The sequence below is a fragment of the Accipiter gentilis genome, chromosome 24 (assembly GCF_929443795.1).
Source record: "Accipiter gentilis chromosome 24, bAccGen1.1, whole genome shotgun sequence".
Classification (NCBI taxonomy): Eukaryota; Metazoa; Chordata; class Aves; order Accipitriformes; family Accipitridae; genus Astur; species Astur gentilis.
The window spans coordinates 12,760,857-12,777,605 of record NC_064903.1 but is presented as its reverse complement, the minus strand read 5'-3'; the positions used below and the strand labels follow the sequence as shown (position 1 = coordinate 12,777,605).

Below are 16,749 nucleotides of genomic sequence, written 5' to 3'. Positions count from 1 at the left end.
TGTGCGATGGGCAAGGTTGCATTCCCACTGCCCAGCAACTGCAACCATGTCCACATCTGTGTGTCACCACAAAGCCTCTTTTGATGCCCTGTCAGAGGGCAAAGCTCCTACCAAACCCAGAGAGAGCTGCTAGCTGCCAGGGTTGCCAGGGCAGGGGATGTCCCTCCAGCCTGGTCCAGGCCCCAGGAAGGAGAGTCTCGTGGTCACTGGAGAATTGTCATCATCCTCTATTAGCAAGCAGAAACCCAGTTGCTGGCAGACACCTCTGGAAAGGGAGACCAGATGCAGTTGCTGCGGTCAGGAGCTGTGTTAGAAATGTTTTCTGTGGGTAAGGGTGAAGAATTATGAGTTACAATGCTCTCAGGTTGGGCACGGTGAGCACACTGGCTACTTGGGAAGAGTCTACAGTAAGCATAATTCCCAGGCTGCCTGCAAGGGTGCAGGGCAAAAAAAACCCTCTGCATTCAGCGCAGCTGAAGAAGTGTGAGTTTTCTCCAAAGACTGGCACAAAATGAATGCAGAATTGAGCCATTCCTGCCAGGAGGAGGCCGGAAATCGGATCCGTGAAGGAATTTACAAGAGCCGCTTACTTCATTATGAATGTTGATTTATCTCATGTTGCCCGAGGGCCAGAGGCCGCAGGAGCTGTGGGCTCTGTGGAGGCATCTGTGTGCCAGGACTGACGCTGCAGTTTAAGAAACCTGACCGAGTACGGCCACATTCCCCATTTAGCGTCGGACTGGGGAGCACAGACGTTAATTAACTTTAGGGCTTTGCTCTCCAGAAATGCCTCTGAAGAAAAGCACTTTTCCCCCCAGGAGGCCGCTGTCCAGATTTTCACATTTTATTTAGCTCCAAATTTTAGAGGCAAAACCCCAGCTTTTTGTTCATCTTCCCTGATAACAGACTCCTTGTGTTTTCTGCACTATAAACAGCCTATAAATAAAATACCAACATGGATGTCACACAGAAAATATCTGGAGGGGATTAGTGTTTGTGCTGGATAATAAAAGGAGCTGGTTGAATTATTCATAGTGAATAAATCAGTCCTTTTCCAGTTTGGGAGCAGACCCTGAAACTTGCAGAAGCTCTTGGGATACGTTCAGGATGGGAGTAACTATTTATTTCATTAGATCTTCTGTTGCAGTTTGTGATTTGTCCCAGAAGTCACATGTGATTGGTGTTATTCCTTAGTGGCCTCATGATTATTTTTTCTTAAGGCAATGACAAACAATGGCTACAGGACAGCTGCTGCCCTTCTCTGTACCCGACCTCACTGCCACGTGAGCACAAGCAGCTACGTGAGGAACGGTCCCTCTCCTAGTACTTGGGCACACAGGAATGGTGACCATTCTTGAACATCAAGGAATCAAGAGATATGAGCACTATCCAAGCAAATGAGTATTTGTGAAGATGTTATAAATGCACCACCAGCTCCGGCAGCGCTGAGCCATCACTCAGGCATGGAAACTAACGGCCAGAAAAAGCACTGGGGCCTTTAGTGAGTAATATCCATTTCCCAACACTTTAAATTTCTATGATGTACATCTTTATCAGGGACCAAAACCTGAACTAGCTCATTACATGAGTGCACGTCCTGTGCAACTTCACTAGATTTATGCTGATGCCTGACTCTCGCTGCACACCGGGCAGGCTGAGAAGAGCACCGAGTCCTTGGCAGAGCATTGTGGCATGCTTCAGGCATTGCAATCCACCCTAGAAGTGGGTGCATCTGGGCTATTGCCTCCTAGACAGATGATTTGTGAAGCATTTTTAAGTCCTTTCAGTTCAGAAGTGCTGTGCAACCGCTGGAGTCTATTATTATCAGGGAAGAAGGGGGGGAGGTAACAAATTTCCTTTACCTATAGGCTTATCTTGTGCTCCAGAGCAACATATTCAAGCATTTTAAAAAATGTGCCATTTTCATTTCATTTCCTTCCTACTTATTCCAAAGCAGCCAAAGCTAAGTATAATCAAGACTTAAGTGTTCCTCAGAGCCAGACAATTATTACCGGTCTCGGTTTCCCCATCTATTAAGAAGAAACGAAGATATTAACCCAAGCCTTGCAGCGGGACACAAGGGCTGTAACCCAAGGCTTCCCACTGCAGTTCCCACACTAACTGCCTTCCAACAAAGCACAGCTGCCGTTCCTCGGGATGTGGCTCCGCTTCGGTGCGGAGATGCCTCAGACCGCCTAAGGGCTCTCCGCGAGGGTGGCTTAGCCCCATATGGCTTTTGTAGAGCCTAGCTCCTCTCTTGGGGATCTTTGCCCCTGCTGCTGGGATAGCTCAGCCATTCACAAGCAGCTGCCGGCTTGCTGCACACTCTGATAACGTGGCATCGATGGGGATTTTACTCAGAGCTGTGATTCAGCAGCTCAGCCACCCGCAGCTCGGAGTGGGGAAGAAGCAGTCCTTGGAAGAGGGTTGTGCGGACAGCCACTGCCTCCCTGCCCTGCTAAGCCATCCCTGCATGGAAAGCACCCGCGAGCAAAGACATAGTGGCCCAGGTCCCCAAGCTGGCTTTGTCACAGCAGCCCCCTTCCTCACTGCTACCCCTTGTCAGCTTTAACTTTGAAAGCCAAACCTCCCTCCCTGGCTCCTCAGGATTTACATGAAAGCAGTCAGTGGGGAGTTCTCTTCATTCATGCTGGGCTTATACTTCTAAATTATAAAGTGTGTCAAATGAGGATTTAATTTATATTTAACAAGACAACATTTGTAAATTAATTATTCATCAGCTGATAATGAATAAACATTTCCCCCTTCCCTCCTTCTTCACAGTGTTTTCACAAATGCACCATACATGCAAATCTATTAAATCTATTCTGCAGTACTCAGACGTGGGAAAATATGTTCTTCATCCTCAATTTCGTTAGTGTGTTGCATGGTAACTAATGCAGCCAGGCACAGCGTTATGAATTTAATAGTGCGCAGCATCTCCTTCCTAAAGAGGGAAGGGGGAAAATATTCAACACGTGTATTTGGACATATCACCTTCTTCGGGTTCCAGTCCCCCGCTCGCAGGCAGAGATAAGAAAATAATTTGCTGTAATAATGGAGGCAGGAGCTTAGCCCTACCCCTTGGAAGTCACAGGCACTTCAGAGGCAGCAGAATCTAGCCCCTGGGGAAGGATGGAGGCCAATTTTACTCTTTCCATCTTTATTATAATGAAGTAATGAGATTGAGCTGGTGCACAATCCCAGCAGAAGAGCTGTCACCAAGTTTTGCTACAGAATTTGGCACACAAGGGCATCTCCTCACACATACCAAAGAGAGGAGTCTCCAGCATCTAAACTAGCCCTGACTGCACCGCATCTGATCCCAGACTCCTGAAGCAGGTAACCAGGCAGGTTCCTGGATGAGTGGCACATCTCCATGCACTTCGGCCGGGAGGCTACCACAGTGTTTGGGCTATTTTCTCAGTGTTCAACTCCTTGAGCCTCATGCTCGGTTTTGCGCAAGGAAGAAAAAGATGTTCAGCTCTGACCTCTGGGAGGAATCCGAGAAGCTCTGGACAGGACTTGCTCCATCCCCAAGCTCGGAACAGAAGCACTTTTTCCACTCCTACCCATGCTGTCTCTCATGGACACTTCACGGACATTCTCAGGACTGAAAGACACTCAGCCCCCATAGCTGGCAACGACTGTACTTCTACAGCATCATTTCCTGAGAGTTAAGCATCCCTAAAGGAAGGTGATCCAGAACTCTAGGTGCCCTTGACACCAGTTAAAGCTATAATCTATAGCAATAAAGCCATTACAAAACAAAACCAGGAGCAAATCCCTCCAGCAAACCACCAGTCAGCGAAAAATTTGAACCAAAAGTCTCCTCCATCAGTGCCTGCTGCCGCAGCCCTCCCTGGCACCTCTTCCAGCAAACATGCTTGGAGAACCAAGGTGGGTCTTTGCATCAGGCTCAGCTTGACAATAAGCCAAGGACACCTGAACACTGTCTGTGTTAATAGGAATCTAACTGGGCATCCTGATCTGCGACACAGCTTGGAAAGCTGTGGCACTGTGGGTGATAACTCATTTGGCTTGAGGTGCTGTTGGCCAGCACCCAGGGGCAGCAGGCAGCTATGGAAGGGCTCATGGCTGAGCGCATCCTTTCCCCGGTGGTGTAAACAGACTTCCCACCACCCTGAGAAGTTCCAAGGGCCCCAATCCCACCCAAAGACAATGGGCTCATGGGGATGGGTAGGAAATCCCAGTCCATGCAGCAACTGGAGCAAACAGCTGTGGGACCTGATGGTCCCATTTTTCTGCACCCTTTTCCCCCTCAGCCCATCCTCTTCCAGCCAAGCCCCATCCCACTTCCTATCATTTAACTGTCTCCTAGATTTATTTCTGGTTACTGCCACATTTTGGCTGGCAGAGCACAGAGGGTCCTTTCCCCAGGGAGGAGAGAATGTAAAATTTGCAAGTACCTAAACGGGAAACAAGACTGCCATTCTGGTCTACAAAAGATACCAGGAAATCACTTTACATTTCTTCCCCCTACAAACCTGCCTGCCTTCTGCTGACTCCTGAATGTTAATGTTATTTATGACAAGTGATTGATGAGGGGGATGCAGAATTCACACCCAGCACAGGGCATTTTCAAATCACCTATTCATTTTTAAGGACCGGAATCAGTTTTGTATCCTGACTTGATTTATCATTTGGAGGTTGAGCAGCGGCTACACAGGGCCAGCTTCCAAGCCCTAACAGACCATCACCAGGCTGAAGGCAGTGGTGAGTAGTTAACCCTTTGAGGGGTGAGCAGAAGATCACAGGACACCAGTATTCAAACTACATTGCTTAAGTTGGAGCCTTCTATTCCACCAGCATGTCAGGCCGTCCTATAGCCTTCAGATGCACAGACCATGCTGATCCAAGCTAATAGCCACAGTAATGCTGCTACATTTCTTAAAAGCAGAACTAGGTTTTCATCTTCTACATAGCCTGGCTATGTGAAAGAGAAATATTTACATAAGATGCTGTCATTGCAATGCACCTAAAAGAGATCAATGGGACATTTCCCCTCCAGTGGACCTTCCAGCCTACATGAGTCTCTGTATCTGCAGCAGAGAGAAATCTTACCACGAGCTCAGGAGAGAACTAGCTCCAAGTCAGATTCTGGTTCCCTTCCCTCAGAAATGTGCATTTCCTCAGGTTGCATATGGGAAAAGGGAAAGATCAGGCATGTGGGACTGGCCTGACAGCTGGGAGAAGGCAGAGCTTCTCAGGTTGGGAGAAGCTATATAAAAAGGGACAAAGTGGGAATGACATGTCTCCAGCAAAGACATTCTGTACCATACATTTGATGCCAGCCTGCCAGTGGCTGGCACAACCCACAGAATGACTTAATTCATTGCATCAGCATGGAAAAGCAAACAAACACCAAACAAGTGGGTGAAGCAGCCAAGTCTAGAGGTGACACTGTGGCAGCTTTTTCACAGCCCTTTTCTCTTGCTTCAGGAGATACTATAGCAGGATGCAGCCTCTCTCATGAGCAGGGGGAGGTATTCAGAGTACAGACAGCAGAAAGCTGCCATTCAAGGCTGCAAGACCTGGGTCTAGCTGTCCTCAGTACCTCAGGGAGAAAGGTTTTAAAGCTCAAGAGCATCACAGATTCAAGCTTAGGAAGTTACCTAAGGGGACAGGGCAGGAGAGATGTCCATAGAGAGTCTACTTGTGGTGTCATATGGAGGTGTCATCAGATCACTGGTGACTATTGGGACCCAGCAGGGACTCCTGGACTTGTAGCATCTGGGCACTTTGGAGAGAGTGCAGCCAGTTGTGACTGACGCCACAAAATCCCTCAAGTGTCTCTAGGCCAAGTGATTTCCTCCCCTGCCTGAGCAGCTCCTTGCCATGCCATTCCCACAAACGGCAATACCTTCCTCAGGTGGGAGGGCTGCAGATGGGTAGATTAGCGCCATGGCAGCAGCTTCCCCAGCAGAGCTCTGCAGATGTAGGCAATTCCAATTGCCAGTCTTGCTTTCACACTCCTGGCTTGCATTAATTGCACTGGGACCCCCTGGGATCCTGTGCAGTCATGGAGCCCCACTTCATGAAGCGTAAAAGCTTCTGCTGACTCTTAGAAAGAGCTAAACACATGGGTTGAGCTGCTGTAGGAATGTTCAGGGCTGTCTTCAGCAGCACTCTCCCATGTGATTCTCTGGTGTCTAGTAAGGGTTGAGTTCACACAACAGTTTTTCCCCACAGTGGGGATGGCAGTTGTCACTGCCTTGCATCCTGTTTTCACAAAAGTACTGGAGATGCTGAATATACCTGAAGCTCCTATACCTGCAGTCATATATGGTTGGTATTAGCTCAATGGATCTAACATACTGAAGGATTGGGATGGACGTATGTATGTTCTCACATACCCATCACCATGGCATAAGCTGTGTTTCTTAGGAAACCAGACTAGCAGCAGTGCCTGGTATTTCCATTTAGAAGAGATGAACTCTGGATGCAAGACCGGATTTTATAAGCCATTCTCTACTGCTACCACCTGCATGGCTATGCAGTGCTCCTGCGACGGGGAGGAGAGCAGAGCTTCCCCCAGGGGCTGAAAGGGGTAAAGTAAATGGATGAGAGGAAAAGAGAAGGCATGAGGACGTGCACTGTTGTTGTGCATGGTTTTCTTGGCATATCCTTTGGCAGTGCAAAGCAGATGGGACAGCCGCCTATAACATGACTCTTACGCTCTACCTCCAGGCACAGCAGTGGCTGGGGAGGTGAGTACACCCAGCCCTGCACCCTTCCCCCTGCACTGCTGCTCTTACATCACTGTGGCTTCACGTCCACACACCCACGTGGTATGGAGGAGCTTGTGGTATCTGCTGGCAGTCAGGGATAACATCCATGTGCTTGGGCTGTGGTTCTCCTTCTGGAAACCAGGCCCACAGAAACAACGAATGGAAATTTTTGGCCTTGAGGCCATCCCTGCTGGGCCTCCTCATGGTGCCCTCATCGTGCAAGTGAGCACCCAGCCAGGTCCCCATCTGGTGGCTCATGAGCAGGCATTGCTCGGAGGCAGATGCTTGGTGGTGGCTGGTCAGAAGGGCTACTTCAAAATGCTTTTTGGAGTGGAAGTGGTACTACAGCTACGCTGCCATTCTTCCATCCATCCCCAGAGGGGCTTGTTCAGCGGAAATTTTCTACTTGGGAAACTAAAAATAACTGAGAACTTTCTTTTTTTGCTTTAAGGGGGCTGGTTTTGTTTCTTCTCCATTTTGCATTGAGAAAGACAAGAAAAGCCAAATTGTCCTGGCTATACCTCTCCTTTGTCCTCTCTATGCCACTGTCCAGTGGGCCAAAGAAGTCTTTCAAACCTGACAGCAATCAGGTTATTTCTTGCTAGAAAAGAGTTAAAAATGGCTTCACAGGGAAAATAATGGAAGTTTCCTGTGATAAATAAATAATCAACAGTTGATCTCCAGTGTATGTCCTGGAGGCTCTTCAGACCAGAGCATCTCTGTTGAGTCTTTCCACAGCTCTCAGTACAGTAGGGTCCTAAGCCACAAGCAGAAACCATTGCAGTTGTGGTGGCATCAAACTAAGGTGCTATGTACTGAAGAAGAGCCATTGGACCCGAGGCACCCTGCCTGCCCCTCCTCAGCACCACAGGCCAGGCCTGGGCACCCAAGTTTTACACCATCAGACCATTGCCATGGAAACCATCTTCATGTACCTATTTCAATCCTACTGGGAAGCGTGCTGCTCCCCCTCCCAGCCACCACCACACTGGCTCAACCAGGGTGGTGCAACTTGCTCTGAGCATCCTGGTGCCCTCATGCTTCCCAAGCAGGAGAGGGCAAAGCCACCAGCCAGAGGTGTCTGTCTACACATCGTCAGCGGAGACCAAAGAGCATCACCATCCTTCTCCCTGAGCTTGTGAGCATGGTAGGGCTGCTGAGCTCATCAAGGGCACTTGAGGACCTTGCTCTTAACTAGGGATGGCTGTCAAGCCTTTCTAGCTCCAGCTCTCAGTGGGTCAGAACACCTCTTCCCAGGGGAAGGGAAACAAATCCACCTCTTCTCATGACGCCACCACTTTCACACCATGTCTAGCCAGCATGACCCAACCTGCCAGCAGCGCTAGGCCAGCTACCTCCCACACTCAGCTGCGGTGATAGTGTGACCCTGCAGCAACGACACCACTCACCATCTGGATGACGGACACCGGCCCAATGCTGTTCACATAGATATCCACATCGATATAAGTGGGCTTGACTGTAAAGAAAATAAAATAGGTATGGTTGAGCTGGGGCTAGAATAATTTCTGAAGGGCTGAGGACCAGGGGAGCATCTGGGATCAGTGTGGCTCTGTCTCACCAAAAATCCCAACTACAGCAGCCACAAAAGCATGGAAAACACAAGACACAGCTGGGCCAGGCCACTACCCATGGCCACAGGGAGCTTCAGGGGACACTTACTGCCAATGTCAGGCCTCAGCTTGTTATCATAGTTCTTCAGCAGTGAGTTGAGGATCTGTGTGGCATCAGTCTCCTGTGCCTTGGGGGTGAGGACCCAGGTTTTATTGATGCTGAGGTAATCATAATCGTATTCCTCTGTGCTCTCACACCTGGATCAGAGAGACAAAAGGAGAGAGACATCACTGTGGCAGCTCTCTGGTGCTCTGTGGGAGCAGGGACACAGCTGGGTTTCAGAGATACTAAAGGAGGAGGATGCAGTGCTGCTAAAAGGCAGAACGTAAGGAGCTCGGAGATCTGCTTTCAGCCACACTGCTAAGAAGACACAACTCACCTGGCGCCTTTGGTGCCTTGAGGGTCCCCAGACATGCAGGGGCCTTGCCACCAGCAGTCAGGACTAGCAGGGATGGGGTGCTCCACATCCTCCCCAGCTTCCTTTGGAGACACACTGCTCATCCCCAAAGTGTGGGAGCCAGTCCCTGCCCTACCCTGCTGTGTTCCTGCCCGTTCCACTCCTGGCCCTCCTCTGCTGCCAGCAGCTCCTGCTCCTGGAGCTGCCTGTTAACCCCAAATACCTCAGCTGCTCTGCCTGCCACTTGCACATGAAGTGGGCTTCCTCTGAGAAGAGGACAGTGACCAAACAGCATTTTTGGGGAGCAAGGCCTTTACATTAAAAGCATTTCATAGAAAAGAGGTCCTAAACTACCAAGCAGGCAGCATGCATGTCTGGCTTGCCAGAAAACCAGCCATCTGCCCTGCACAGATCCTCAGAAAGAAAAGCTTTACGCAAACTCATCTGCCCTCAGGTCAAGACCTGCCACAACCCATTCCCTGTAGTGACCAACCCTTCCTCCCCAGCCTTTGGTGCAAGCTCCCATTTAAAGATGGTCCATCTTCCTGATCTTCCAGTTCCAAGCCAGGCAAGGAAAGCTTGCTTCCTCCTTTGGACACGATCCACTTAGCAACAGCTTCTCCCACTGCCTTTCAAATCTACCCTTTCTAAACCTTTCACACCCCTCCCTTTTCCTAAAGGAGTTTTCCTAAACCCTCTAATTAAATTAGGTCCACGTGGTCACCTGGGAAATTCTAATCACCTGCCGCTGCTCTGGGCAGCTCATTCACGAGATTGTCCCTGGAAAGACACAGCCATATGTGGGAGAGGATGCCGAGCACTCCCACACCCAGCACACACCCCCCTTGATGTCTGCCATGTCAGCGTGTCACCTGCTCCAGCGCCAGAAAGGGTCTCGCAGCGGGAGCTGCCACTGTGTTGACACTTCCCAGCTGGAGCCTCGCAGCTCGGAGGTGCAATCAGGCACCACCGATACACATCTCCCTTCAGTGCCTGGGGAGGCAGAGCCTGGCAAAGGTACTTGAGGGGGGGGGGGGGGAGGAAGCATTAAATTGACATGTTGCAGTCAATTTATCAGATGCTCCTCTTTTAAAACCGCAGATAAAACTTGCTTTCACAATCACTTTAAAACTCATTGCATCTCCCCAGCTTTCAGGCACCGGGATGTGTCCCCCGACAAGGGCTGGGCTGCATGCAGCTGGCTGCCTGCCGCCGCACATTAGGTATTGGTACATCAGCTTGTTGTTTCCTGTCTGATTGCGCTGCACTTTCTAACGATGCTTAAGGAGTCTTAAGCAACACTGTCAGGATGCGCTTCCCTATCTGAGCAGCGGCAGCGAGGGCTCGCCTGGCTGTCGTGCTGTGCCGAGCCTTCGAAATGCGGCCGAGCTGACAGCTCCGCGGCACCCAGCAGCTGCAGGAGGCACAGGGGACCACCACTGTGCCCACCTGAAAGCTGGCCAGAGCCGAAATCTGGGGCCGGCCCTGCTCCTGTGGGGCACAAAGAGGGATACGTGTCTCTGCCCGTAGCCCAGCTCAGGGCAGGGGAAAGCAATCCTAACTGCTTTCCCTTGCTGCCCATGTTTTGGGTGGTGCAGGCTGCCTCTAGAAGAGTGGGAACAGCTACACCAAAACCTTATCTCAGTGTTCCCTTGACCCTACTTGAAGTCAGCCCAAGACAGATCACCTGCCGGCACTGAACTCTGCATGTCCCACTGCCCTGCCAAAATCCAGTTCCTGGAAGGTGTAAGGCCACAGTAGAGTGTGAAACATCCCTCTGGGGCCGAACAAAACCAGGCTGGTTACTCTGACCTCAGCCTTCTGGCTTCCCACCGTTTAGTGTCCCTGATTAACATCCTAAGGCTTGGGATAGCATTTCCAGGGAGTCACATCCCTACTTCAGATGAAGTGACGCTACCAAAAATATGCTTTTTGCTAATGCAGTTAATCCTGGACTACTAAACCATACTAAGCCATCTTAGCATAAGCAAGCCAGCTTTTGCTGGAGAAAATATGCTTTTGCTGGGTGTCTGTGCACACACAGACACACACCAGCTCTTGCTCTTCAGGAGTGTGACTCTCGTGCCACCCTATGCAAGCCCCTGCCTCCTCCCCAGTGGCACCACTTCAATCAAGAAGGGAAGATTCCACGAGCTATTGCAGAGGAGATGAATTAAGGTGACATGTGCATGTCACCCCACAGCTGCTAATGGAAATGTCACACTGCAAACCTGCAGTGATCCCCAAGGCACTGTGAACACTTGCCGGCCCGGTGGCTCCGTCTCCTTGCGCAAAGCAACTGGCTCAGTGACAGGGGACAGCCGGTTCTTATATGTCTCTGTGCAGTCAGGAGGAAAGGCAGAGGCACGTTTCCTCACCCCAGCTTGTTGAAATATCAAAACATCCACCTCACAGCACTCCTGCACTTGGCCACAGGGCTGGGACACAGCCATGAGTATGGGCTGGGGGTGGGCAGAGGGGTTGATGGCAGGGCAGAGCTGGGGACATTGTGAGGAAACTCCTGGTCTGACAGACGTGGTCGGGGCTGTGGCAGCTCCCACTGGTGCCCAGAGCAGGCCTGCATGGCAGGGAGGTGTCCTTTCGGATGTGGTAATGTATATGGATGGGGTTGGACAACCCTCCCTGGGCAACCCTTGGCATTACAGCAGGACGGTGCTCTGCCTTGCATCCCTAATTCTGTTTTACTCAAGCAGACACCTGTTTTGCTGAGATTTCCAAGCACACCGATGGTCAAAGTAAAAGCCACCCGAAAAGCTGGTGGCTGGCTCCCTCCTCCAGTGCCCAAGCTGTCTGACAAGGTTTCCCTTGGCAGGAGGAGGGGAAGAGCAAAATGTGCCACGAGCCCTTGAAGACACTTCTGCTCCTTGCCTGGTAGGACCGCCAATGGTGCTTGACCAGGTTGCATACCCACTACTATTTGCAACCTGGTGTGTTAAGAAAGTCTGAGACCCGTAAACTTTTGTACCGAGACCTGCACCTACTGGGAAGGTGACACACACCCTCTCAGCCATCCCTAGCCCTGAGGCAGGAATGTCCTGGAGCAGATGCAGAGACCGGGGCAGTGACTGGGCAGCCCCTCTGCAAAGGCAGCACAAAGCCTCCCCTGCTCCGGAGGGACAAACAGCAACAAAATGCAAGAACATTTCCCTTGGTTGAAAAGCACTGTGGTCAATCCTAATTACCACATGCAAATGTGTCCTTCTACTGCCCATCCCAATGCCTTCAAGGGTTGTAGGCACAGAGACATTCAGGCAAATTGCTCTAAATTAGAAGCCGGCAGAGGATTTAAGGACAGGGTGCTCGCTAAACTGTACCCTACCCATTTCACATGTCTTTGTACCTCTCCTTTCACAGCATGATCCATGAAGCCCCAATGGTCAAGTCTGCACAGCTTCAACCATCTGCCAAGCCCAGCTTTCTGGTGGTGTGATGCTGTGTAGGGAGCCTGCCTTCAGGGCTCAGAATTGGGTGTCTTGGTCCCAGCCAAGCCAGTGCCCTGGGAAACGTGGTGAATTAGGCTCTGTGATGGGGGGACTGTCTGGGGAGTGCTGAGTCACTTGCCACAAAGCATCCAGCCTGCTCCAGCACCAGGGGATGGGTCTTGCAGCTTATGCCGGGAGAATAGCTTTGACACATGCGGCACCTGACCGGGCTCCTCACCCCAGCACCCACCATCAAGTGCCGGGCTGGCGAGATTCACCCCCTGCAAGCTGCAGCCAGGAAAAATGCAGTGAATGCAGAGTATGACCCTTGCTCCTCTTCTTCTTCTCCCACAGGCTTCCTCTCCTGCTCCATCACCCCCCCCAAGCATGCACAGACACTGCTCCTGGCAAAGCCAGGCTCAGGGAAGAGGTAGACACGAGGGATTGGGCAGAAGGAGAGCTGGGCCAGCTATGGGGTAAATCTTCCGGCCCAAGGGAATACATGACTTAACTGCTCCTCCATGTGATCTTGCAGATCACGATTCACCCTCTCAAAATGCAGCGTTCATGGCAGTCTACTGCAGGATGGTAGGGCACAGGAACCAGGACCACCACAGACCCCCCTCTAGGATCTCAAATGCCCCCTGGGACCAGCATGCTGGCGAGAGGCTGGGTGTCAGGGCACGAGATCTGCCGTGGGGCAGATCTTGCTGCCTTGACTCCGGGAAGGCCAAGCCCTGGAGGACCGCAGCAGGGATGGACTTTCTGCCTGCACCCGGGGTCGGGAAGCCTTGGCAGAGCAGACCATTAGTAGCAGGATTCATGCTCCCTGTCCCTGACTGCATTTGTAATGGGATTTGATCGGCTTTAAGGCAGCTTATTCTGCCAATTAGCTTCAGCCAGTAAAATCCCTCTTCCCCCGAGCCCTGGGGGCAACAATCTGCTGACAACATGTTCTTTCCCCGATCTAGCCATTAAACTCACCAGCAGGGCTAGGAATTGTCAAAAAAAAAAAAAAAAAAAGGGGAAAAAGAAACTTGAAAACCCCTTGTGCGTGGGGCCTTTCATTGCTGTTTACAGAAAAGCGCTACGAATGCTGGCCCTGGGAGAGAACCGTAATCCGCCAGCCCCACACCTCCGCTCGCCACCTCAGCCAGCACGCCGGTGGCTTCGGGCTGGCATTGGGCTCCCGGCCGGCACCCACAGCTGGGACCTGGGGCCAACCTGTAGAGCAAGGCAGGAGCCCGCGCTGCCCTCCTCCTGCCAGGCTGCAAGCCCTGCAGGGGCTTTCGGGGTGCCAGGGGATGGAGTGCAGGGAAGGGGACGCAAGCTCCTTCCCACCCAGGCCGACTCCGCGTGGAAATGCCCCGGTGATGGATGCAGCCCCCGGGGGGTGCCGAGCTCCCTCTGGTCCTGCTCTGGGCACCCCCAGAAGGAGCTCAGCCCCCGGCAGGATTCAGTCAGCGAGGTGATGGCGGGGTGGAAAACAGGACGCCCTCTCGATTCCCGGCATGCGAAGGAAGGGGGGACCCGGGGTGCAAAGGACGTGCAGGCACTAGGTGCTGCCGAGCCCAGACCTGATCCCGCCCCGGGGCCGGCTGGAGGGAGCAGCTGGGGGCACAGAGGTGACCAAACCCCCGCTGAAGCCGGGGTGGGGGGTCGTGGGGACACACGCTGCGACTCCAGCCCTCTCCCCTCCCCTTGTCCCGACGGGTAAACTGAGGCGGGGAGGGGGCGTCCCGGTCGGCGGTGGGGGGGCTCACCTGGCGCGCAGGGCCGGCCCGAGGGCCAGGCAGAGCAGCAGCACCGTCCCGGGCATCTCGGCGAGGCGAGGACCGGCCCCGGGGGGGTTGGGGGGGCGGCGGCGGCGGCGGTGCGCCCGCCCCGGCGGGGCTCAGCGCGGGGCCGGGCCGGGGGCGGCGGCGGGTCCCCCCCGCCGCCCGCTGCGCCGCGCTCCAGCCCCGCCGCCGCCCGCCCGGCTCCGCGCTCCGCGCCCCGCTCCGCGCCGCCGGGGAGGAAGGGGAAAGTTGGGCATCTCTTCTCCGACTCCGCGGCGGGGAGGGGCTCGGCGCAGGGTCCTACCTCCCCGCGCAGGGGCCGGCTCCCCCCGCACCCCCCCGAGGGCTGAGCGCCAGCGGGGGGGCGCGCACGGCAGAGGCAAACCCGCGCATCTGCCTGCCGCCGCGCTGCCGGGGAGCGAGCACCGTCAGCTGGTGTACGGATCTCTCGCTCCCCCTTTGCGTGACGAGGCGCTTGATTTCTCTTACTAGCAGCTTTTTTCAGTGCACGGCAGTTGGGGTTTTTCTTAAAAAAAAAAAAAAGGAAAGGAAAGAGTGGGTAATCGTTGTTTAAAATATGCAAAGCGTCAGTCCCCGCTGGGCTGAGCTGCAAGGGAGAGGCAGCCGGGAGGGGGTCCTTTCCCACCTGTTGGGGCTGCTGTCCCAAAAATAAGCCGGGAGGGTGCGTGGGTAGGAGCTGTGGGCCAGCCGCGGGTCGCGGGTGGGCGGTGGGTTTTCAGCCTGTCGCTTTCTGCTCGCACGGTTTGCCGAGCTGCACTCAGGCATTTCTTTTCACTGCTGGCATCCGACCTGTAAGCAGGAATAACAGATTCCTTCTTGGTCGGTTTTGGGTGAGACTTGCTCGGAACCAACTTTGTTACAGCTACGTGAGGTACCGATAATTATCCTTCGTCATCTGGTTACAGCCGTGAGTTGCAGGAGCCTGTCCCCAGAGGGGCCTGGTCCTGCATCTCCCAGAAGGTCTAGTAACACCGATGATAAATGGGGATTTGGTGCCACCTCTCTGGACTGGAGTGGGACCATCCCTGGTACTCGAGTGGGACCGCGGACAATTGAGTCTCTCACTCCTGGCCCTGTCACAGCCTTCCCTGCACGAGCCCGGGCAAATCACTTCGCTGCTTTCCATCTGCGTCGTGCTGGTAACCGCTGTCCTCATTTGCTCAGCTTGGCAGTATAGGGAGATACGTGTTCCCTAGGCACGATCAGTGCCTAATAGCCAGGACCAGCCTCGGTGGGGACAAGGAGGGCTACAGGAGCACAAGCAGTAAATAACAGCAGCACACCTGGGTGATTTTTCAAGGCTCTTCCTACGCAGGCTCTCCCTTGCTGATTCTTGCAATGATCACCTTAAGCCCTCAAGCATGAGATCTGAGCAACCCAAAGCCACGGGAGCCAGCTGCAGGCATCACAACTCCAAGATGGCATTTCCCTGTAACAAAGCAGCTGCAGAGGATGTTTCCTTTACTGCATGCAAAGAAGCCAGCTCTGGGATGGCAGAGTTTACAGGAAGCACATGTCAAAAGAGTAAATAATGAATATCAAAGCAGCAGCGAAGGTGAAAAGAACCCTTTAAGCTTCAAAGCAAGCCACTGGATTGCCCCAGAAGTTCTTCAGGGATCCAGATGAAGCTAAAGTTGGGAAAGGTGCAAGAACAGCTGCAGGAAGGACATAGCTGTCGAGAATTCTGGTCATGAGCAGATCACAGAAAATCCAGGGGTTCATATATGTGCTCTCAGCTCCCCCTCAAGACGCAGGATGTGAAGTGGTATATGGGGAAATTCTTGGGACTGATTTCTTTTGACCACCCCTTCTGCTACCTAAGAACAGAGAGATCTGGGGAGGACCAGTGCTTGGAGAGCTGGAGATGGTCAGAGCAGTATTAAGGAATCACAACATCCATTTACGATGCTGTTTTGGGGACACTTCCCAAGCAGTTCTGTGCACCGGGAGCATCCGAGCAGCTGTCCTCCCCGGTCTTCTTCATCTACAGTGGTTTCTTGTTGTAACTGGTACCGAGTCTCTTATTTGGACCAAAGATAAGAATGGAGTGTGTTGATGGTGTAAGAGAGCAAGGGGAGAGCACTGCTTTTCAAGCAAACACTTTATTTGTCAACAGCAGAGGCTTAGCCTGGGAGAAACCCATTTCAAATTCATGGTGTATGATTTTGACCAGGAAAAACCACCCTCAGTCTAAATGCTGGGAAGGACAAAATGTCCTGCACCAGTGTTTTGGGAGGAAACAGTCCCCATTTTCGACTCTGAAGAGACATTTGTTTTGAGGTCTACTGTCATGGGATTCTCCAAACTTAAACAGGAGATGAAATGTTTTATTCAAGATGCTTTTTGTCCCTTCTGGTATTTCGGTTTAACTGGCAAACTAATAAAACCTATTATTTACAGAGTTCTCATAAGCACAGAGCCCGGGGGGGGGGGGGGGGGGGGGGGCATGCTGCCACAGTAAATGAGGGTTTGATCATGCAGTCCTCACTGTAGGATTTAGCCCTGGGAAACGAGGAGACAATCCAGCCCTGGCCCAGGACCCCAAACCTTGCAAGGTTGGCAGTGCTTTCAGAGGGAGACGCCCCATAGCCAGAAAGTCCTGTATGACTCTGGGCACATCTGCAACCCTTTCTGAATCCTGCTGTGCTCTCTCAAAAGCTCCTTTGCAGTGTCAGTCATGGAATCTGTGCTGCCTGCTCCCGAGTTGGTGGGTGGTGTTTATGACG

At 52.5% G+C, this 16,749-nt stretch overlaps 1 protein-coding gene across 2 annotated transcripts in view; it reads right to left on the bottom strand.

The window, feature by feature from the left end:
* Positions 1 to 14,109, bottom strand: part of LOC126050292 (gamma-aminobutyric acid receptor subunit gamma-4) — a 338,971-nt gene extending 324,862 nt beyond the window's left edge. For both annotated transcript variants that reach the window (XR_007509488.1, XM_049828000.1), the window contains exons 1-3: positions 13,988 to 14,109; positions 8,433 to 8,581; positions 8,162 to 8,229 (exon numbers count right to left, since the gene is read on the bottom strand). Coding sequence is in view for 1 of the 2 variants with exons in the window: in XM_049828000.1 (XP_049683957.1) it covers positions 8,162 to 8,229; positions 8,433 to 8,581; positions 13,988 to 14,043 (273 nt within the window). In the remaining variant the exon portion in view is untranslated. The remainder of the gene's footprint in view (positions 1 to 8,161; positions 8,230 to 8,432; positions 8,582 to 13,987) is intronic.
* Positions 14,110 to 16,749: the final 2,640 nt, after the last annotated feature.